This window comes from Lygodium microphyllum, chromosome 28 (assembly GCF_053477565.2).
Source record: "Lygodium microphyllum isolate KBCC chromosome 28, Lygodium_microphyllum_v1.1.10, whole genome shotgun sequence".
In the NCBI taxonomy this organism is placed as follows: Eukaryota; Viridiplantae; Streptophyta; class Polypodiopsida; order Schizaeales; family Lygodiaceae; genus Lygodium; species Lygodium microphyllum.
The window spans coordinates 102,767,772-102,791,681 of NC_141162.1; the positions used below are offsets into that span (position 1 = coordinate 102,767,772).

The 23,910-nt window shown below is 41.3% G+C and overlaps 1 protein-coding gene across 2 annotated transcripts; it reads left to right on the forward strand.

The window, feature by feature from the left end:
- Window positions 1–15,498: 15,498 nt before the first annotated feature.
- On the forward strand, window positions 15,499–18,972 carry LOC148011817 (uncharacterized). 2 transcript variants are annotated; one of them, XM_087670745.1, is made up of 4 exons: window positions 15,499–17,039; window positions 17,396–17,932; window positions 18,063–18,480; window positions 18,654–18,972. In XM_087670745.1, exons 1-4 carry the CDS (start codon window positions 16,458–16,460, stop codon window positions 18,794–18,796), a joined length of 1,680 nt encoding a protein of 559 aa, XP_087526871.1. In that variant the 5' UTR covers window positions 15,499–16,457; the 3' UTR covers window positions 18,797–18,972. The 2 variants fall into 2 exon arrangements, with proteins under 2 accessions (XP_087526871.1, XP_087526872.1); XM_087670746.1 differs by having other exon boundaries at window positions 15,500–17,039; window positions 17,525–17,932.
- Window positions 18,973–23,910: the final 4,938 nt, after the last annotated feature.

Genomic DNA, 23,910 nt, shown 5'->3' on the forward strand with positions numbered 1-23,910 from the left:
GTGGAATAATTCGGGTTCATTCGCCTCTGTCGTTGCCGTACTGGCTTGGCATCAGGCTCCAAGTTAATATGATGCTGACATATTGTGGGATCAATCCCCTTTAGGCCTTTGTAGGACCATACAAACACGTCCAAATTTTCTTTCAACAAGTTGTACAAGGTTGACAACTCCTCTTCTGGGAGACTGCTACCCACCTTCAAGTGGCGTTCAGTCCCATCTGCATCCACAAAAGTTAACTGCCTTTCACCTTCTACTTTACGGATGAAGGTCCCGCGGACTGCTTCTAGGTACAGATCTGACTCCTTCAAGGGAGTGATGTCCTCTTCTGATGTCCCACTAGACCCGACTTCTTCTTTTGGTGGAGACTTAATTTGCTCCTTGAGATGTTGAAATGGGATTAGAGCCATTTCGGGTTTGGTTTCACGATTAATTACCTCTTGGATTGAAGACTCATCTTCTGATGACACGTCCAAGAATGTCACATAACAGGGACCCTCTGATGCCTGTTGGGTTTGTGGGACTGGTGCTTGTTGGCACGGTGCATTATCATCATCTTTTCTTGGCAAAGATGGGTTAGGACGACATGAGCCACTGCTGAAAGACGGCTTGTTCTTCTTAACCGATGTCTTATAAAGATTTTGCATATGAGAAGATCCATTTACCAGACCAAATGGTACCCTCACCATTCTGTTCCATAGCATGAGCTCGTCTACTTTTGATGCTTCTGGAACTTCTTCTTCAAATGTATCCTCTGTAGGTGGGATAGATTTTTCTGGCTCACTTTCATAACCTTCTTTGTCCATATCATATTCACCCTCTTCTATCTCTGTCTCTGCTTCTGCTTCTGCTTCTGTCTCTGTTTCTATCTCTGTAGGAGCTCTGTAGGAGAAGAACAGGTTCTCTGTTTCCTCTTCTGCCTTTGTCTCTGGTTCTACTATAGCCATGTAACAGGGAGAGCAGTACATCCATGCTTCTATCTCATTGTCAGAAGTGATTTCGGAAATAGTTCCTGGTTCAGGCAGGAAGTATTCACCCATTGATAATGGCTTTGTATCTTTTGGGAGTTGGCTTACAATATCCACTGTTAAGGAACGTGCCACTGTTTTCTTGGGAAGGATCTGTTTGACAGCATCTTCGTCTGCTGATGTTCCATCTGTAGCCTCATTAGGGGAGTCAGAAGATAATTCCAAGGAGGTGGATCCATGTCCTTTTTGAGAACCATATAGCTTCAGCACCACTTTATTGGGTCCTCTACCCAAGGTCAAGGTTCCTTTGAACCAATCCGTCCTTGCTCTGGCTTCAAAAAGCCATGGTCTGCCCAGTAACAAAGGGTAGGATGTACCATAAGAGTTTGGCTTCACCATCAGATAGGTTAGCCAATAATCTTTTCCAGCCACTGTAGTCTTCACATATGGGAGAATGCCCAAAGGCTTGATTCTACTCTGATCCGCCAGTCTGATGAGCCATTGGGTGGGTTGCACACCTTGTAGGCCTAGATCCTTCATTGTCACATCCATCATAATGTTCACTGAAGAACCACCATCAATCAGTGCATTTGCAATGAAGCAGCCTTCAATCCACACGCCAGTCTCTGGGGTACCCAGATCTAGGAAGGCGTTAGCTACATCCACTTCTTTGACAGGCTCTGGAGCTTTGTTGGACTTTGTTGCTGTTGAGGGAGCAATCCTTAAGCCACGTCTTCTTGTCAGTATACTTTTGAATCTTTTTCGGCAACTAGGAGACAACATCAATAATTGTCGGAATGTGAGGTTTGGTTTAAAGGTATCTAGATCTCTGACCAGATCGTATTCCTTAATAGGATCCACTGGCTTCTCTAACCGGTTAGGGAATGGGGCAACACCCATTTTTATTTTCCCTTTTTCTTCCAACAGAGGAATTATGGGAACTTCTTCTGCCACTTGTGGCACTTCCTCCTCTTCTATCTCCTGGACCTCTAGTCCTGTCTCTGGAACTGTCTCTGTAACTCTCTGTGGCACTATAGTGCTCTGTACAGCACTGTCAGCCTCTGTTCTGTTTTGTTCTTCTGGTGGAAGATTGAACTTCACTATTCTGGCAGGAGGATTATTTTCTTTCTGGATAGGTGGTTCCTTCTTCTTTGCACATGTGATGGCAGCAACTTCCAATTCCACTAAATTGGAGGTAGGCTCTTGGGCCTTAGCCGAACTATCAGTAGCACTGTTTTTCACTTGGGCTGGGCTTGGACAGTCTTTTGCAGTGTGGCCTTCTCCTTTGCATCGACTGCATAAGGGCTTGTAATCCACTGACCTTTTAGGATTTGGACAATTTGGTGAAATGTGTCCCTTTTCTCCGCATCTGTAACACTCCACTTCTGATCTCTGACCACCGCCAGACTGTCTTCCTCTGTAACTTTGGGATGGAAACCTTCTAGGTCCAAAATTAGGACCAAACTCTCTAGGCTTGGGTCCAATATCCTGTGTTGTCATTTTGGATTCCAGCAAGTTGAATCTTGCATCTTCTTCCTTTCTTCTCCTATCATGCATCTCCTTCAGAGAGCAAATGTCCTCTGTATGGTTCTTCCGCAAACAGTAGGAACAGAAGGCTCCAGGAATGGTTGGTTTTCGTGTACATTCAGTGGTTAAATGGCCTGCTTGATGACACTTACCACACCAAGTATTTGACCGCATCACATCTCTTCCTGCTGCTGCAACATTGGATATGCTAGCGGTATTCACTTTCAGCATCTGTAGCTGCTCTGTAATCACATCCATCAACTCCTTGATATTTGCAACTGAGTTGGATAAATAATCCTTCAAGCTTTCTACTCCTGAGATACTGGCAGTAGGGTTTTGAGGAGTCTCTGTAATTACTGCATAAACAGGTTGGGCTGGTGCAGAGGAATCTCTGTTCTGATTCTGATTTAGAGCTCCTATTTGAACTATTGGCTGTTGACTCCAGTTGGTAGGATTCCACTGTTGCTGCTGATTTGGCATTGAGGAAATTGGTTGGGACCATTGTTGTTGTGGTTGAACCATCATTTGAGGCATGGATTGTGGCCACTATGGATTTAGTGCACTGTACTGTGATACTGGGGGCATCTGTTGGTAAGGGTAGGGGACTGTCCCTGGGACTACATTTGGTGGATATATCATTCCTGGAATCAGAGGAGGTAGGACTCCTCTTCCTGAATTCATCGCCAATCTAGCTTCCACTTCATCGTACAGTCTTGCACCTTCTGTTGCAGCTTGCAATGTGGCTGGTTCTTTGTAGCTCCACAAACTTACGACTTCTGGTTGTAAACCTCTGAGAAACACCCCCTTCTGAATGCCATCATCTAGATTATGGTTAGTCCATTTCTTCAGGATGGATTCCATTCGTGAGACATAAGCTTCTACTCTTTCTCCAGAGGACTGACTTAGGTTCATAAATTCCTCTCGCATCCGCTCTTCAAAACCTTCACGCCTAAATTTAGTGAGGAAGGCCAACTTCAGGTCGTCCCATGTGCCAAAAGTTCCTGCTGCTTGTCTCTCATACCACTGAAACACCGCGCCCTTGAAAGTGGCGGGGAATATTGCTAGCCAATGCTCAGGGGTTCTGGCATTGTTAGCCACACATGCTACCATAAACTCTGCTACATGAAGATCGGGGTCTTCATTGTACTCTTCCTTAAAAACTGGCAATGGGACTACATTCGATGGCCTGTCATCAATATTTCCAGGACGAATCTGGCTTGGAAGTGGACCTCCAGTAGGAGGAGGAAGGGCTTGATGTGCCATTGGGACTTCTATAAAGAGTTCCGCAAGGGCGTCAAAGGCGGCTTCTGCTCTGCGAGCTCGTTCTCAGCTCTGCTTTTTGCTTTCTCTCTTCTCACGTACCTCTGGACTCGTTCTAACGCTTGCCTCTTTATTGCGTCATTCATCAGGGGGTTGGCTCCACTATGTTGTTAGTGCTCCACAGAGGGTTAACAGAAGGCTTCAGTCTCTGGAGGACTGTCTTGCCAATATTTCTTCTACTTCTTCCTTTTCAACGTTTTTGAATTCTGCTTTCATGCCACTGCTGCACAGAGGAAGGTATTCGGTTCTAAAGGTGTCAAAATGCATACGTCTAAGCATTGTGGTGGTGCCATCATCATAGTAATGCCAGCTTTTGATGGTTTCAACAGTGTATGTTGTGAAAAACACTCTGTCTACCAACTTCCTGTGGGTTGCCAATTGAACAAACAGAAGATTATCAGTGCACCAAGCATCCCATGTATCTTGCTGTTGAGCATCCACGAACAAATTCCAACTCTTTTCCTTTTTGTTTCTGTGAACCTCCACAGACCAAGACTCTTGAAGATTCTTCACAATCTCCCACTTGATGATGTCTGGAAACTTCTCAATGAATGCCAAATCTTCCATGGATGGTCATTCTCTCTATTTCTGCTCTTTAGTTTGTTCCCAAACAGTTTGCCACCAAGATGCAAGTTTTTGCTGCTTCAACAGGAAGAGGAAACTGTCCACTGCATAGAGCATGCATCATGATGGTGATGTGTTTCCGCCCTTGTGGAAAGTGGCTCTGATTATGAGAAATTCCAACTCTTCAGTGGAAGAAGGAACTTTACAAACATCCATTGAATTCTTCTCTTCTTGGCAATGCCATTTCCTTCATTTTCAGCCTCTTCTGGTGCTTGTTGATGGCAAGTTTCCCCGACTGCGCACCAAAAACATGGAGCCCCAAGAGGAACACCAAGAAAAAGGGAATTCTCTTGCAAGAAAATCTATCTTGTAACATCAACAAGCTTGTTTATTATGTTTCATATGATCACAATGAAGAAAAGAATACCAGGCACAACAAATCTTCATGCAACATCATGTAGATCTCCCACGGATTTGATAGAATCAACCATATTCTTCAATATCTTCACAAAATCCATCAATATAACAAAGAAAGCAAAGGAATACACCATCTTTGAATGGAAATACATCACATAGTATTCATCTTCAATATCTTCATAGTCTTCTCTCTCAATCTCTCATATACAATCACTCTGTTTTTATAGAATTGGCTATCTCTGACTCTCTCTCTCTCTCTATCAATAATACATCATATCCTCACTACAATCTCTCAAAAATAACTCTCAATAATCCTTCTCAGGTCGTGGATACTCCTCCCAAGAGGTATGTCTGATATGAAGAGTCACCAAAGCCACTATAGTGTCCTTTCATAGCTCACTACTGTCACTTCACTCCAGTCTTCACTTGAGTCTTCAGCAGCTACTTCTTTCACTTCTTTCAGCTCTTTTGCACTTGTATTCACCTCTTTCCAAGGCTAGAAAACTTTCCCAAGCTACACTCTCATCCAACAGAACACATACAAAAGCATACAGAACAGTACCAGAACAACTACAGTACAGAACAGAACAGAACGGAGACAGAGGCTCTACAGAAGACCTACAGAAGGTTACAAAAGGTCATCAAAATCACATAACTCATACTCAAACCATTCCAAACTCTCATAAACCATTCAATAAACTTTCATAAGATCTCAATCTTCATCAATCAATACTCCATCCCTCCTTACAGAAGACAATCAGAACAAAACAGAACAAAACAGAAGGTATATAGAACCTATCAGAACATCACAGAACCACTAATAAACATCATGAACTTCCGAAACACAATCAATATCATCCAAAACACTCTCAAACCACTTCCAAACCAATCAATCATCTCATAAAATCAACCATTCAGCTCTCAAAAACAACAAAAATCAGCCAAAAAACAAGTCATTTTAACACTCAACAGAGCTCTCTCTCCCTTCCTCATGGTCTTAAACCCCCTTTCCAACACTCCTTTGATGCCCCTTTCTCTTTCTTTCTAGATTCCAACCCTGTTTTCCTCTTTACACCCTAATTTAGGCCTACTATTACAACAAAACCCTACTATGTTTTTCTTTCTTTTTCCCTTATTTTTTCCTACCTAAATGCCTACAAGTCACAAGAAAATACCGATGCTAATCAAACCGACCTATCCAAAATTCAAGAATCCAAAACACTTATGTGCAATGAAGATCAAATGCCCCTTCTCCTACCTATCTACCTCAAGCACCAGTTCGGGGAAAACCCTACTCCAATGCTCAATTTGGGTGTGCAAGTACTCAAGGCTTGAATCCATTGGTCCTAACAACGAAACCAAAATGTGGGAGCTTTTTCTTGACTATCAAGACCCACGGATCGCTTATTGGTCAAGCATTTCAAGTTGAATGCTAATGGCTACCTCTCACATAGTCATGTGCACCCTTTACCCTACGAGTGTAGTGAGCTTACCTCCATGTCCAATCAAGTACCCTTATCTCTCAAACCTTTTGGTAGCTCCACGATTCGAGATGTGAGCTCAAGAAACCTCAATCCTCCACCTTCAAGCTTCATGATCTGTAACGTGTCCACCTGTTCCCGTTCAGGACACGTCTTAGCAGTCCATCGGAAAGAGAGTCTAGAAAGCTCCGCCCGGCACTCCCATGGAAAGTTACGGGGTTTGCGATCTAGGACTTCCCACATCTACCATATAGCGGAAGTATTCCGGCCATTCCCACTTAGGACTGACTTGAATCAAGGTTTCCCCTAATGATCACTTTCCTAAATGACAGCTAGCGTTGAACCCCAAGCGAACTACTTTATGTAGAAATGCCAGGGACGAAGCAGATTCATGCTGCACTTGGTTCAAGGAGAATGGGAAATGAGAGGGATGCAAGGCTCGACCTCTTTGCCCATAAGGCATAGTCCCATTCCTTTCCCCTAAAACAACATAAATCGGGATTCTAGTAACCTAAACTCTAGGTCAACGCCCTTGTTGTTCATTTCCTTTGAGAAGAGCTCCTTGCTGTCCATTTCGATTGAGAAAAGTTCCCAACTAACTGGGACCACCCATCCGTAGGATGGACCCATGGCCACATCCACTACACTTTCCTCAGAGTTGCTTTAATTGTCTAATTACCTACCACAATTAGTTGGACACACATAAAATATCTTCCTTAATTATCCAGTTAGACACTGGTTCCTTCACGTAATCTTAGCACTTAACATAAAAAAACATTGCCAAAAAAGTTCATTTTCAACAGGTGATCTTATTTATCTTTGGAATACATCCATAAAGTCCATCCCGTAGGCTAATCCATAATCCACCCGAAGGCTATCCATAATCCGCCCGAAGTCTATCCAGTAATCCACAGGGATTACCAATCCAAGATTTCGCCCGTAGACTAGTATTCAAGCCTCGAGATCCAATCCCGAGTCACGTTGGCCTCTTGTGCAAGGCTCGGAAGGTAAGGGATTTATGACCAGAGCCCCCCATGGCACCCAAGCGTCCTCCTGCTCCAAGTAGAGCTCAACAGAGAGACCTCACGCGGTGGGTTCGGTCCATGTTCTTGGCGCAGCTAACAACCCCCTTGGTTAGGGTCAGGCACACAATCAATGGTAACTGATACTGCCTCTCCCTTCATGCCTTCAACCTGAAGCATTAATTAACTTTCCATCGTTTAGTTCTTTGAGCAAACAATGCAAATAGTCATCCTAAATTGCTAACTGCTAATGAGTGAATCCTTCTCTCCGAATGCATCCAACATTTGATTTGGGATCAATTGCAACTTGGCAAGATCCCCAAGGGTTTATTTGTTTGCCCTTTTGTCCTTGGGTTAGGGCCATACCTTCTTAGCCCAACTTAACCAACACCTTAGGTTTCATAAATCAACAGTAAATCCTAGTGACCATGTCTTTCTAACTTGATTGATCCTTTACTTCCAGGCAAATACATATATTCCCTTAACTTGGCAATTGTCCCCAAGAAAGGTGATGTAACAGGATGATTACTCATCCTCTTGCAAGTTAAACTTGCACAAGAACCTGCCAGCCTCATTCCAAGGAATGGCAAAACTCTCTTGTGATCAAACCACAAGGCCATGCAATGTTGCAACTTGTTGCACAAGTGTCGCATCTATTCCATGGGATCATTTCACCCATTGAATGGCATTTCGTGGTCAAGGAGTTATGATTAGACAAGAAGCAGGGTTTAGGGTGTCTTCTTACCCAACCCAATCCTAATTGCACTAGGCCGACAACGTTTGGTCCTAGGGATTCTAACTCAATCCGAGTTTTAGCATTAGATCGAATGATCCTCAGGGTAGAAATCGTAGATCGTTATTTGCATGAGCATCCAATTGACCCAACATTCCATGAATGTGGGTAGGACCTTTGGGTTTGAGGGTTTCGACTTGGCAATAAGTGCGAAACTAGGCTGACGAATCCTTAACATGCTAAACCCTAGTTAGCACTTGGCGTATCGACAGTACCATGCCTATACGAATCCCTTGCGGGTTAGGTGATTTAGATAATTAGATCTACTTGTCTTGCGACAAGGATGAGCCTTTCCTAGGGATGATAAACTTGATCTAAAGGAGAAAAATAGTTGCAACTGCCACAATACATGTAAACACGTGATTCATTGCTTCTACGCATCGCATGGTTTGCAATAACCCTATCTTTCCTTGGTAAAGTAAAAATGCATGATAATTTGAAGAATAACTTTCCTAGGACCTACTAGGACTTACATCAAAGAACCATGCCTACAACCTTGTTGTCTACGCTTTAGAACCTCATGCTTTGATAAACCATGCAACCTTGTTGTCTGCGCTTTAGAACCTCATGCTTTGATAAACCATGCTTTGATAGGACCTACTAGGACTTACATCAAAGAATCATGCCTACAACCTTGTTGTCTACGCTTTAAAACCTCATGCTTTGATAAACCATGCAACCTTTCCTAAATGCAACTCTTGATGAATGAATTTTCCGCATGACGACTATGCAACACGCAACCTTCTCCTAGCTACAACATAGTTAATGAAGTTCATGCAAAACTAAAGCTAGTGTTAACTTATTCCATTTTACAAGCACATGCCACTTGCAAGTCCATAAGATCATTTTCATGCTCTGCTATTTCTTTTCGGATAACATCCTACGGGTGTTAACTTTTCCTCATGAATCCTTACAAAGAAGATGTTGCCTAAAATGCGACATATGCTTATTCCTACCATGTCTAGTCAAAAATGCACTTATCAATTTCATTCCTTTGCCCTAAGTAATAGGCGTTTAGACTCATTACTTTGAAAATGTACCAAAATAGCAACATACAACTAATCTCTTAAGACGGACAACTCTGGAAATGCAAATGATCCAATTGCGTGACGTGCATCATTCCTTATCTATCATTTAAAGAGATAACTTATCAAATGCACTTTTATCACTATTACTTGAACTAACGATAAGCGAGAAATGCATTATCCTATGCTAGGTGAATTGGAAACATGCATAAGTGTTTAAAACATTTCTTTATGTGGAAAAATAAATTCGTGGAACCTAGGTTTGTGGCTTCGTGGTGATGTCCACGTGAATGCTAGGGGAAGAACCTCCCCCGCAACCGCACCTTGCGACTTCTTGGGAGCCATCGTAGGCGTGATTACGGACTTTCGGTTTGCCTTCACCCTTAGGTGATCAGTGAATTTCCTCCAACCTTGTAAGCAACCTCAAGATCTACCCAAATCCACCAAAATGGGGTTCTTTAAAAACCCGGGTGGCCACGCGGAAACAGGGCTTAAGGAAGCCCCCTTATGGAAGCTTCTATGCTTCAGAGCTTACGTAGAAGAGGGAGGGCTAAATGGCAGCTTAACGTTGGGGGGGGGGGGGGGGTGGGAGATTTATGACGATTACGTTAGCGGAAAGGGCGGTGGCCTGACGGTCTAGGCAGGGCAACGACTGCAGCGGCAGCTTAGCGACGGGTTCATGGCGGCAATGGTATCTTCCCAGCACGGCGGCGGCGTCAATCGGTAGCCTATCGTCTGCTCCTGACGCACAGGCGGTGGCTATTCCTTGCATGACAGCCTATCCTCTCCCTCACTTCCTCCTTCCCCCCAAGGCTAGGGGGGGTTTATATAGGGCTTAAGGGGGGGGAGAGGAAAGCCACCACGTAGCCGATGCATGGCTCTCCCCCCATACACCAACTTCAACACATCATCTCCTTCTCCCATTCCCTTCCCTCCAATCGTGCATCGGCTGGGGAATTAGTAAAAAGAATTTGCATTATTTTGATCATTATTCATTTTGCCCATTTCAAAAAGGGTGTTTCCATACAGTTATGTAATCGTAAACCCCCGAGCTCGATTTCACGATGCGAAGGCCTCGTTTTTGCACGTGTGGGTTACGGATTAAGCTGCCGGTAATTACAATGCGGGAGATAACCTTGCATAGGTTTTACACGGTGTGCGGGGAGTTAGATTTAGTAATATTTTTGAGCGGGAATATTACATGATCCATACCGATGTGAGATAAGAGATGAGAAGAGGGAAGGAAGAAGAAGAAGAGAGGAGAAGATGGAGAGCTTCTCCACCACGGTCTCTCACCCTCACATACTCACTCTCATCACACTCTCTTACTCATTCTCTTAAGCACAAGCAAAAACAAGAAGACGAGAAAAAGAGAAGAAGAAGAAGAAAGTCACTTTTTGCCACACACAAAGAATGAGCTTCTCTATTCACTTTTTGGCTTTTATACATGCCCTAATCCCTTTTGGGCACCCATCCCCTTTTTTACATGACCAACCATCTTATATAGGTGCCCTTTTCCTATTCCCTTCTATTAACACTGTCTCTTCACCTATGCCTGTCTACATGTTACAAATTGCATAGGAGGGAGCCTGGCACTCTTTTACAAAAAATTAGGGGTGCTTTTGCATTTAAAAATGTGTATTTTCCCTTTTGCATTTGCCTTGAACTTTAAAGGTTGCCCTTGTGCTTTTGGTATCTTCTCCTCTTATTCATTACATCAGGCCACCTTTTTCCACATTTTTGAATTTTCTTTTGCTTCCTTTTTCTCTATCTTGCACTAGGGTTGACAAGTCTGATTAGAGACATGAATGACAATATATGAATACACAAAGACCAATATTGGAGAACTAGCATAACTTCATAAACTTAGAGACAACATAAATATACCAGGCGAGGGGGAGAGTACTACTGGTAATGATCGTGACTCAAGACATACATCGAGGATAGCTTTGCTATTGTCGTAGCAATCAAGTTGCCAGTCAAAGAACATGTCGATTGTGAACTGTAAAACCAATTGATTGCCAACTATGCCAAAACAAAAACACATGAATGCCTTGCTTGGGCAAGCCTCTCCCTTTTATAGCTTGTTGCCAGCTGCAATATTATCTCTAAATGTGTGCCATGCCAATGGCCATGACTATTGTTGTAGCTATCTACTTATCAATCCACAGCTAAATGTCTTGCTTTTAACCTTGCTAATTGTCTCCTTGGGCAAGCCATCATTGTTACGGGGTATGATTGCAACTTTAAGTTGCTATGTGATGACTAGTTCTATGGGTTGGATAGGTTTCAAGATGACTTCAGGGTGTGCTTCATATTTAGGTTGAACTTCAACACTAGTGACCCCTTTGTTATGCATGGGAGCCCACACACTATCTCTATATCTCTTGGGAGCCTTGGAATAGACAACAAAATTTAACACATCTTCTACACCATGTGGGAAAGAGAGAGAAGAGCTTAGAGAATTTTGACAAGGCATTTGCATGACTGAGAGAGAGAGAGAGAGAGAGAGAGAGAGAGAGAGAGAGAGAGAGAGAGAGAGAGAGAGAGAGAGAGAGAGAGAGAGAGAGAGAGAGAGTAGCTTTGTCACACTTAGCAAGAGGGTGTCTCTATAGGAGTTGTCTATTTTTGAGGCGCCCTTGTCTTTATTTATATAGTACTCAAGGGAGGTCCATCTTTAGCATTTTAGCTGATGTCATCAAGTATGTAAAGGTGGAGGCTCAAGTTTTGAAATGCAGCCTTGAGACATGGCATAGAAAAGTAACAAAATATATGAGAGCAAGGTATACTCTTGTATTACTCAATGAAAGAAAATGTACAACATAGACACATCGCATGACTATATCCTCATGATGCCACACATGTGAGAGTTTACCACTGAGTATAGGGAATCACACATAGTGTGTGAAAACCAAGCAAAGATTAGAGTCACTACTACTCCCTATATAGGTGCATTCGGGTGTAACACTAAGGAATAGCTACAAAGTTCAAAAGTGGGGAAGGAGGAGAGGAGACCTCACATGCCCCCTCCACTTGCCCTACCCCCATGCCCTCTCTCTCTCTCTCTCTCTCTCTCTCTCTCTCTCTCTCTCTCTCTCTCTCTCTCTCTCTCTCTCTCTCTCTCTCTCTCTCTCTCTCTCTCTCTCTCTCTCTCTCTCTCTCTCTCTCTCTCTCTCTCTCTCTCGTTGCAACACAAATACCATCATGCTTGAAATGCCAAATACCAATGCACTTCTTCCTACCATTATGAGATCTAATGGTTACATGCAATCATAGGAAGATGCCATGGCAAAATAGAGGATATTGAATGTTGTAGAGGAGGAATTTATAATTGTGGATAGTGGAGGGAAACTAATAACGAAAGATGATTTACTGATGCTCAAGAGAGAAAACAACCAAAATTTAGTGAAATTTCACAACCTCATATCATTGGGTGGTTTGGTGGCTCACCAGAGCTTTATTAGTCAATGTTTTAGTATTTTACAATTTTAGCACAACTAGACTAATCATTATTTTAACATTCATGTTGTAACATTATGTTTTAAGAAGATTTGATTAATCATTTGTATTTTAACATTAGCTTTAGTCGTATAGAATCACCTTATCAATCTTGTGTCTTCATCAAGGCCAATTATTGATTCTATTGTAGGTTACACTGAAATCCCCTCTTCCTTCTCCTTTTTTTAAAACTTTCGTGTTTAATAAGCACATATGATAAATGCCCTTGACAAGAGAGATAACTATTGTATATGTTTTCCACCAAGTATGCAATTTGAAGCATTTAAAACTAAACCATTTAAGAATTCTAGTGTGGAATTTCTGTGTTTAAGTAGAGAGGACGTTTTGTCAAGGATTAAAGTGGATTTGGTTTGAATATTTGATAATAATTGTTAATGCCAAGTGCAATTATTTTATACTTTTCACATTTATGTATGTGACAACTATATTTTGAGATTTTATTTTCAAGGTTGAAGGTGCCTTCAATAATGTCTGTGTGAAAATAAATTTAATGGTTATGGTTAGCCAACAAAAATAGAGATGATGAAAATCACATATTTAGTTGTTTTGGTCATTTGCTAACATAAATATTGGAACTTCAAAAAAATGATATTTAGATAATTTGAATATTATCTTCCATGACATTGCTAAGAAACTCAAGAAAATGAAAATTAATTAGTGTTACCATGATTTTCCAAACTCGCAGTGTCTAAATGAAAGGTTCACCATGTACATTATTGATTGTCCATGCAGCTTATAGAATCAAGTGTCGTGGGGTTTGAACTTGGAATTATCATGAGTTCAAGTTGCATACAAAAATGTGCTTAACAAAGATTTCAATAATTACCTTCGATGTTTTTGACATCACTTGAGAATATTAGATTTGGGGTTATGTTGGAGCATGCATACACAAAGAGACACATAGGATCTTCATTGTGAGAGAAGATATATGTGCTATAAGACAAGGGGATGAGAGGGGCTATGTTGAAGAGATGCATGTGTGTCAATGCATGCACCACAAACTACATTGTCCACACACATACGCAATGTAAGTAACACAAATCCACACCCATTCAACTACAACCTCTTTCATGGTATATGATATTACATGAACACATCCACATCTCTTAAATGTGTGCATGCACAAACACATACACAAGTGTACATGTAAAAGGTGTCTTGATATGAGGAGAGGTGATATGTTAGTGACAAGGAAAGGTGTAATGTATCCTTTTCAATGTTTGTACTTTCCTTTTCATTGTCATGTGGTCCCTTTTCCCCAAAATTTTTGTGACCTAAAAACCCACATAGACACATCAAACCTCCTCACCTCAAAAACACAAATATGTTAGCAGATGCACCCATACATATCTTATGTAATCATATTAGAGAGCTTTCAATGACAATAAAATTGCAAGAAGAGAGCAAGTGTGCAACTTTGTAGTGGGTGTGTTGTGTTTGAGAATGCTGAAAGTCAAATATAATGTATTGTGCTTATAGGTAAAGGACATGATCTTTCAAGTCTCAAGATGCTTATATATTGTTATAATACAAGCCATTATAGTTTCTTGCATTTCTTATAGTATGTTATTTCTTCTTAATGTACACACATAAAGTTTTCACACATTGTTTAAATAGGTTTAGTAGATGGATAGGACTTGACTCTTCTAAGGGCATAACTCTATTTTGGCTCTTTTATAGTGTGCTATGAATTAATGTTCATTTTTCACATTGTTGTCTCCTTAATACAATCCTAGCTGCCTTTGTTGGTGTTGTCGACCATAACCATGCAAGAAAAGGAAAGTATGAAGAACTATGCAACTAGGAGACATTGCTTTGGCAAAGGGATCACTTAGATCTCCTTCAATGAGCATATGCATGCCATCAGAGTTTGTGGGAAGCAATTATGTAGCTCTTTTGTCTTTTCATTGGCCACACTTATAGACCATTATCCTAACTAATACACACACACAACACAGTATCCTAACTAATAGTATATACATGGCCATTATTAGACCTTATAATGCCTTTATTTTTTTGCATATGGTTTTGTAAGTAGTTAGTTATACATAGTGTTCTATTTGGTAGGATGGGCTTAAGCAACTACCATATGGTGGCCAAGTTGGGCAAGCTAGACTTAGCCTCATAAGCTTCTTTCTTGTAGGGCAATTCAAGATGCTTGGACTAGGTGTCTACAACCACGTGTAGCTTTGTCCCACTCAAGATTTAGATTCAACCTTGGCTAGCACCTCACCTTCTAACTGCCAGATGAGCCTAGATGGCCACTTACACCATTCATTGTGTCCTCTAATGGCATACTCTTTTATTTAGCTAACTCAAAATACTATTGTTGAGCTTTAATTCAATTGTGTTGTTATACGTATGCTTCTCTCTTAGGGGTGTATCGTGAATCATTGGAAGTTGTGATTTTTCCTTATAGAGAAAGAAACTTTAAAAGTATGGGTGTTTCCCTCTTGAGATAGTTGGGTTTTGCACATTATTATGGATGTTTGTTGTGTATGAAGTGTATTGTCCATCCTTTTTTGCTTCCCCTCCCCCTTACAAAAGTGCGAAGCGAGTGAGGTGTGGCTTCACAAGGATGCCAGACTGTGTGAATAGCACAATCAGCGAGCTTGTTAGGCTTGCTAGTGAAGATTGGTGAGTGATGTAATGTGGCTATGCGTAACGCCATATCATGTGAAGCAAAGGTAATGGAGCACACTCCACTTGCAATAAAAGTTATGGCTGAAAGAGCTAATTCCACTTGTGAATCTAATGGGGTGGAAATTGGAATTATTTGTTCCACTTGGAAGTCATGGGTGGAAGGAATAATTCCACTTAGACATCAAGAGGTGGAACAAGTAATGAAGGGTAGGATGACAAGTAATTGGGCTCAAAGCTATGCGTGAACAACTGTGTAAGTGAAAGGGCAGGCTTCCAGGATGGGCGAGTATCTTTCATGGTGCGCCATGAAGGGTGACTCGGAGTCCCCATGTGACAGAGGCGCAATTTTTTAATGGAAGTCACGCCTTTGATGAGAGGCTCTCGGTTTTGCGTGTCAGCAGCGAGCTGGGAAAGAAGCGTCGCTTTGTGATTTGACGACAGACAGACACAGAAAGAGAGAGACACAGAGATGCCTCTTTGCGCTCCGCACGCAAGAATTCTACGATTTCCAAAAGTAAAGCATCCCCAAGTAAACCCACCCGTCTTTTTTTTTGTATAAATTGGAAGATCCCCCCCCTTCTCCATTGATATCCGCCAGTGATAGATTGACATAGAGGAGCGCTTAGATATTAGGTTCTCCCCCTTCCACAATTCTCAATTCATCCGTTTCCTTAATCTATAATTGTGTAACAGTCTCAGAAGATGACAATCGCACCCTAATTCACATGGGTATTTTGATGTGTATCTCCATCAGACATCTCCCCTCACATGGACACCACTTACGTATATGATTTGTAAAAACTCCAGGGGTTATGCGATTAGCAGGTGTGATGCATTTACCCTCTGATTCTCTTCTGCCGCATTCGGCGTATGGATCCTTTATATTGCATACATTAGATTGGGCTTCTGTGTGTATAGTACATCCACTAGACAGATTGGGTTTCTGTGTCCAATTGGCAGCAAATGTTTCAGACTGCTAATCGTCCAGATACAGAAAAACTTTGAGCTTATTCCTTTCCAATACAGCTATCGAATTGGCTTCCTGTATCAAATTGTCAGCAAATAGTCCAGACACAGACAAACACTGAGCTTCTTCCTTTATAATACGGCCACTAGATTGGGTTTCTGTGTCAAATTGTCAGCAAACCGTCCAGATACAGACAGACACTGAACAAAAGATCATGGTGGATTTGCAACAGAGTTCAGCAGATGATTGTATTGAAGACATTGCTAAAGAAGAAGAAGAAGACAGAAGCACCGCATTGGTACAGAATTACAGTCATCATGGGGATCAATCGCATGTGCCATTGCTGATTAGTGAAAGCACTTATGTGGATTATGGCCCAGGAAAACTAACTTACAGCAGCAATAATGGTACATCCACAAGATCAAACAGCAGAGTGAAGAGGTATAAGGCCAAGGTTGTGCGAGGGTTCCGATCGAAGCTGTGCCTGTTTGGGGTGTTCGAGGGGAGTGGGCGGCAGCCTCTGCAGGCCCTCTGGTCATGTCTGGTATTTCTGGTTTGGGCACTGGTGGTGCCTGGCCTTGAATGCCTGGTCGTCCAATGCTCAGACTGTGATGATGCACAGAAGCAGCCTTATCAGAAGCTTGTGGATGTCTCCGAGTCTCTCGTCTGCGCAATCTCTTTCTTCTGTATGCTGCAACTCCTGCGACATTACTCCCTCAAGGAGCTCCTGCTCCTCAACCATGTTCTGCGCAATGATGCCCCGGATGTCCAGCAGAGGTACAAGGAGGAGCTGCAGGTAAGAGAGAACTGCTCGTAATTGAGGTTGATACGATTGGAAAATTGGCTTGATGCATTTATCAGTGGTTACAAATGGTAATGACACGATCTCCTGGAAGTCTACAGTCATCAATAGCATACTTAAGGGGAGGATCAACACTGCAATGATCCTACTGTATCTGTTGCTTCAGTTTCATGCAGTGTCATAGCTACTAGCATGATAGGATGCTTAGGGGGTGTTCAATATTTGTAATGAGTTTATGCTGCAATGCATTTTTTCTGAAGTCATGATGTTCAATTGTAATTTAAAGCCTACTTTGTTTTATGTACTCATCTAGTTTTAATGGATTAATCAGTAATATGGTTTCTTTGCAGAGTGCCTTCAGTCTCCTTGGAAAAATTCTCCTCCCCTTTTTTGTTGTAGAGCTCGTTCATAACATCCTCTGGTTTGTGGATGCATCTGTCACCCTTCCAGGCCTGAACGAGCAGTACCCGGTTTTGCAGAAAATCATAATGTGTTCTCTCCTCACTGTCTCCTGGCTGTACAACAACAGCATGTTCCTGCTTATGTGCCTTCTGTTCAAGCTCACTTGCTGCCTTCAACTACTTCGTCTGGAGGGTTACTACCAGCTCCTGATATTAAATCGCATACATGATGATCCAGATAAGGTTGAGGGTGATGACAATAATAATCCTGGTGCCAGCACTTGTCCGGCTGATCCAGCTCCTCCAGTCTCGGTGATCTTGCATGAGCACATGCGGCTAAGACAGCAGCTTCTGGTGATCAGCCATAGATTCCGACTTTTCATTGTCTCTTCTCTGTTCGCCATCACTCTCACCCAATTTGCCATGCTCTTCCAAGTCACTGCTTCCAGCAGCATCGTCAGCTTTGCTAGAATTGGTGAACTTGTGGTAGGCAATTAGAATCAATCAGTTGGTGCATAATATCTTGTCATAATTTTACTCATAATTCCTCACATTGATGATGTGATTCACTTTTGTATTCCTATAAATTTATGTCATGGATGAATTATGCACACAGGTTTGTTGTGCACTGCAATTGATCGGCTTCAGTCTGTGTCTTCACGCAGCGGCCAAGATTACTCACATGGCACAAAGGATTGTGTGCATTGTGAGCCAATGGCATGCCGTTGCAACATGTTGTGGAGACAGCAATGATGATGATGGTGCTTCTATCGATGTCCAATGCCAAGGAAGGGTAATCACTGAGGCTGAACAGTTAACAGCCACAGGAGCAGCTAATTATCGCAGATATAATGGGAGTTTTAAAACAGGGAGTCCAACAGCAGATAATGGGATGACACGCCCATATAATGATTTAGTCCTAGCTGTGGCAGATAATGAACCAGAAAGTGATTTGAATGTGAGCTTGCAGCTATTCCGGTCTACAAAAGACTCACTCAATGACTCTTATTCATACCGCAAAAGACATGCCCTGGGTAATTGGTTAAGCTGATCTTCTAGTCAATGCCATACAAATTGGAGAATATTGGTTCTTAGTTATGTGCCAAATGATAAGCAATTGGGAAGGATTTCTAATTGTATCTAACTTCATCTTCAACCCTTAATCACTCTGGATTTAACTAAACATGTTTATTTTCTTTCTATGCAGTGACATATCTGCAGCACTGCAGTGCCGGCATTTCCGTATACGGTTTTGTATTGGACAGGGGCTGCTTATACACCATTTTTGCTATGGAACTCTCCATTGTGCTCTGGACTCTTGGCAAAACTATCATTCTGAGCTCAAGTTGAGATGTAACAACGTACAGCAAGATGTGCATTTTGAGAAGAGTTTATATGCATTTTACCGCGGCATTAAACTTCTGTTGTACCCAAATCCATGTTTAGACCTGGTGTAGGTTTCATTGTTATTTTTCTGTGTTCCCATGACCCGGTGTAACTTATTACTGTTATAATTAAATGCTATTTTTCTATGAGTTCTGTGTTTGTTTTGTAGAAATCCAAAGTAGTCAAGAGAAATATACCGTAAGGCATATATCACATATTGACTTTTAACTAGATAAACCTCTACCATGATCCTCTGTTTAGCCAAGTGCATTGTTTATCCAGTTACCTTGATATAGACCAGGTGCAAAAAATCTAGCTGCATCATGGGTTAGGTGCATGAAACATCGGAGGGTAATGTTCCCCAATCGCTGAAAATATTTCTAATGATGACAAGATAACACACAATGGAAGGGAAGGGGTTGCCTGTATGAAGCAATTCTTGGGGAGATTTTCTTGTTTACTTGCATGGCTAGCTATGTTTTTGTAAGGGCTACAAATAAGACAGTTGAATCCCGAAGGTATTAATGGTGACAAACATGGCTCTGCTTCAGTAAGCACTACAGATAAGACAATGACACTACTAAGACATAATTGAAAGATGGTTGCTTTCGGTTAGGGCTACAACAAAGGAAAATTTGGACTTCTACTAATTGAAGTTAGAGAAGTTATCTGAAGTTTAGAACAAGATGACTTCAAAATGGTCGAATTCGAATCTCTCAGGATCAGCATAGAGGAGAAGGAATGGGCATTAAGGAGCTACCTGTGATAGAGTCAAAGATCAGTTGAACCTTTGCTAGAACAAAGAAGTCACCAGGACCAGTCACAAAAGTATGAATCCTGAGATAAGCCAGCCAGACCAAACAAGTCTAATCAGTATCATCTCTGCCTGATCTCTATGCTAAGAGGTTTTGTAACAATTGTTGAGGTAAGGCAGGCTAAACAAGACCTAAATGGCCTAAATCTCCATGCTATCAGATACAGCAAACACATTGTTAAAGAACAATCGAAATGACATACGAATTGGCCCTGCTTCAACTGGCCTTTGGGTCCAAGAAGGCATGAAAGAAATAGGAAGAAGCCCATGCAGAGAACACATCCAAGTCCAACATGCTAAATCCTTAACTTAGAGGTGAGGTTGTAAGAAGCCTTCAAAACACACCTTCAAAGCCTCAAAATCAACAGGCAATTCCTAAACCATTTTCCTCACTCTTGATAAACATCTTGGAATGCAGAGTTAAACCTAGGATGATCAAAGTAATCCTTAAAAGAATGGATCTGCTGATCAAATCCATTACCTACTTCACCCTCAATTGGTTAAGATTGCCAGGTTCTATCATTCAAATCCATTATCTACTTCACTCTCAATTGGTTAAGATTGCCAGGTTCTATCATTCAAATCTGCTAAATGGAAATGGAGATGTAGATGCAACTGGAAGGAAAACCCCAAAACAGCCAGCTGGAAACTTTTTTTAGCATCTTATAGCCAACTTTATACCCAATGACCCATAACTTCTCTTTGAGCGACTCAAGTAAAGGTAGAATCTCCCTTATAAAGATAGAATGCCTCTTATAGATGTCCCAAGCAAAAATTGCCCCACTTATCTTTTTGCTTTTATAGCCAACTTTACACCCAATGACCCATAACTTTCCTTTCTATGTGACTTAACTAAGCTAGAATCTCCCTTATAGATACCCCAAACAATATCCTTTTGCCTTCTCTAAGACCACCTTGTTCCTATCTTGCCATAAGTGCTTAAATACAGCTACCCTAATCAACCATACTTTTAAGTTCGCCTCACCAAGGGGACCTTTGTCTCCAAATAGCGTAGCCTTGATTGCTAATACTAGGATTGAGATGTGCATTAGCCTTGATTGCTCATACCTAGGATTCAGACTTGTATCATGAACCCACTTCTTCATCCTAGAGATTTTGTGCTAAGGAACAAAACCAAAATATATGTGGAATAGATTCATTTTGCTTCAATTAATTTGTGTTATGCAGTTTGTGAACATCGCTTCCCTTTGATCACAAAAGAAGGAAAAATGGTGTGCTTCACGCACAATGGATGATGCACTCCATGCCTAATGTGTGAATGTCCACCAATGTGAAGAGGCTATTTGTTGAGACTATTCACACAAGCATGCAAATAATCATGTACTCATCTTTCGCGTGCTAGTCTACTTCGCAGCAACTTTGCGCGTTGAAGGTGTTGCGAAGTGGCAAGTGAAGTTGCCGTGCACCGTGCTATCGCACAACAACTTCACTCAATAATTCATTTCTCCGCTTTCTCTCTCCTCTTTCCCTCTTCATTTCTAAGTTGTTTTATTTCTCTCCCTCTCTTTTTCCCTCCAATTTTCTCTATAAAGTCTCCTTCTCCCTCTCTCTCTGTGTGCCTTTTGTTTTATTCCAATATCTTTGACCTCTTTCTAGCGATCATGCCATGAAGGGAAGGTATAAGACATCCTACTTTTCATTAATAAGCCATGAAGCCTAAGTTTAAGGCATCTTATTTTTTGTCTACACATGCCTAATTGTTTCCAAGTACCATAGATAAATGGCCAATGTCAACATAAAAAAGACAATGTCTCCAAGGTACCTAATAGAAATAAAGCTTCCCCTTCTTCAAGAAATCATTAGAAAAATCTTTATCCTTAAGCAAAACATGCAAAGGTGAAGCAAGGGTTGATCCTATAGTTTATGCTGGTAATTGCATTGGGGGATGCGATAGTCTTACCTCTCTTTTTAGCACTTGTATTTGAATAAAATCACAATATAAGTTTGTGGAATAACTAACTAAGACCATTTCATTCTAAAAATAATAATACCTGGCTGAATATTTGTAAATAATTCAGTAAGTACTGACACATGATGTAGTGTCACAAAACAACCCAAATCCTTGAACCCATACTTAAACCAATGCCTCGGTATTTTATTAGTATAAGAGCATTGAAACCTCTTCTTTGGTCAACCTTGTACATATGCACCCGAAAACATTACATATATCCACAATGTATAATTTCAAAACTAGGAGCTTAATGTCTACATTGACATCATCATGTAAATTCTCAACAACTGTTGCAAGTGTCCTTATGATATCATCACTTGTTATTGCATGCAACGTGCAATATAGCTCCTTTTGATAGTTAGAAGCCATGTAATAGCCCAGTCTAGCGTAGGCATATACAAAAGTCAAATAAATACTGAAACATGAAAAATAATCCACTTCCAAAATAGTATATGGTAACCAAATATGGCATGAAGAGCAATTCACACATATGCCAAACCGGTGACCCTACATGGTCATTAATAACTACATCTTTGTAGAAAAAGCAATGCACATCACTGCACCTTCCGTAGTACATCCTTGTATACAATGTTTGTGGTCATATCCCCATCCTTTTCACTCAATAGGACTTTCACACTATGTGAAGATTTTACCCTTGAAAATGCAACATACAACTGTCCATGTGTAAATATTGGCGCTTTTAGATAAGGCCCAACAATGGATAGAGTTTGTCCCTGTGACTTGTTGATCGTTATAGCGAATGCCAATTAGATGGAAGCTGCCTCCATTTCATAGTAAATGGTAGTTGTGTAGCTTTGGAATTAAATGCAATCTAAGGAATAAGAACTTGTTTGCCTACATTTTTCTTTGTTATTATCATAGCATCTATCACTTTTCTATTGAAAGCCCTACATATCAATCGTGTACAATTACACGGACCCTTTCTTGCAAATAATAGCATGTGCATTTATATTTAGAAACAATAAATGAGGAGGAAATTCACCTGCAAGTTCTAATGTATTTAAACACTTAACCGATGACAAAAATGAGTCATCTGTCTCTACAATCGAATGTATACTATAACACTGTCTAACCTCCCCTAGCATCAACTGCAATGCATGATCATTCAAAGTAGCCACCTCTATATTCTGTGATGCAAGTATAGCTTGCTCATTGAAATACGCTTATAGTTACCCACATTGGACACGTCACTGTAGATACTACCAATCAAGGTTTCGATAGAGTGTCCTTTTAATACCATGCTAGGTGGAACACACAACTAATCATAGTTTTTAGTAATGGCCACTCCATCCCCTATTCCTTGAATCCAACAGATGAAGCCTTTGTCCACTACATTACCAGCTATTTGTTGACACTCACCATGAAAATAGGAAGGAATAACGAAAGAGGACCTAGGCTAAAATGGATGGTTATGTAAAAAGGGATGGACCCCCAAAGAGGAGGGTATGTATAAAAATGCAAAAAGTGAATGAAGAATATCATTCTTGTGTGTGGCCAAAACTAGCTCTCTTATTCTCTTCTTTTTGTTGTTCTTACTTGCTTGAGCTTGTGCTTGAGAGAGAGTGTGTGAAGGAGTGAGAGAGTGAGTATATGAGGGTGAAGGACCGTGGTGGAGAAGCTCTCCATCTTCTCCTCACTTCTTCTTCTCTTCTCTTCTCTTCTCTTGTCTCGCCCGTGGCAATGGAGCATGGAGCTTGGAGCTTGAGGATCCAGATTGCTTAAGCTTGCACCTTGGATCCTGGAGCTATAGGAGTGCTTAAGGGAGGAGGCAACTCAATCGAGTATGGAGGTAAGCTCACTATACTTGTAGGTGTGAGAGCGCATATGGCTATGTGAGAGGTAGCAATTGCATTTGGCTTGAAACACTTGAAACAATAAGTGGTCCATGGGTCTTGGTGGTTGAGCAAGAGCTCCTACGTTTTGGTTCTGTTGTCAGGACCACAATAAGTTCAAGCTTTGAGTGCTTGCGTGCATCAAATTGAGTGATGAAGTAGGAGTTCAACTCCGAAATGGCACTTGGTTTTAGGTAGGAAGCAAGGGAGTCAGAGGCTATTCAATCTCTTTTGTGGATTAGTTTATGTTTAGGAAGCTCTATATGCATTGGTTAGGGTAGGAGTTGTGCATTTTCTATTAGATTTGGGAAATAAAGAAAAATAAGAAAAAGATAACTCTTTAGATAACTAGAAAACACGGAAACAGGGGAAGAAATGAATTAGATTTTGCATGTCTAGGAAGGAAAATAGAAGGCAAGGAAAGAAAGAGAGAACAGAA

Coding starts and splice junctions, on each gene's coding strand:
- LOC148011817 (XM_087670745.1), top strand. CDS start 16,458: ATGGTGGATTTGCAACAGAGTTCAGCAGATGATTGTATTGAAGACATT. Junction 17,933..18,062: donor CTAGAATTGGTGAACTTGTG/GTAGGCAATTAG, acceptor TTATGCACACAG/GTTTGTTGTGCACTGCAATT. Junction 18,481..18,653: donor CCGCAAAAGACATGCCCTGG/GTAATTGGTTAA, acceptor CTTTCTATGCAG/TGACATATCTGCAGCACTGC.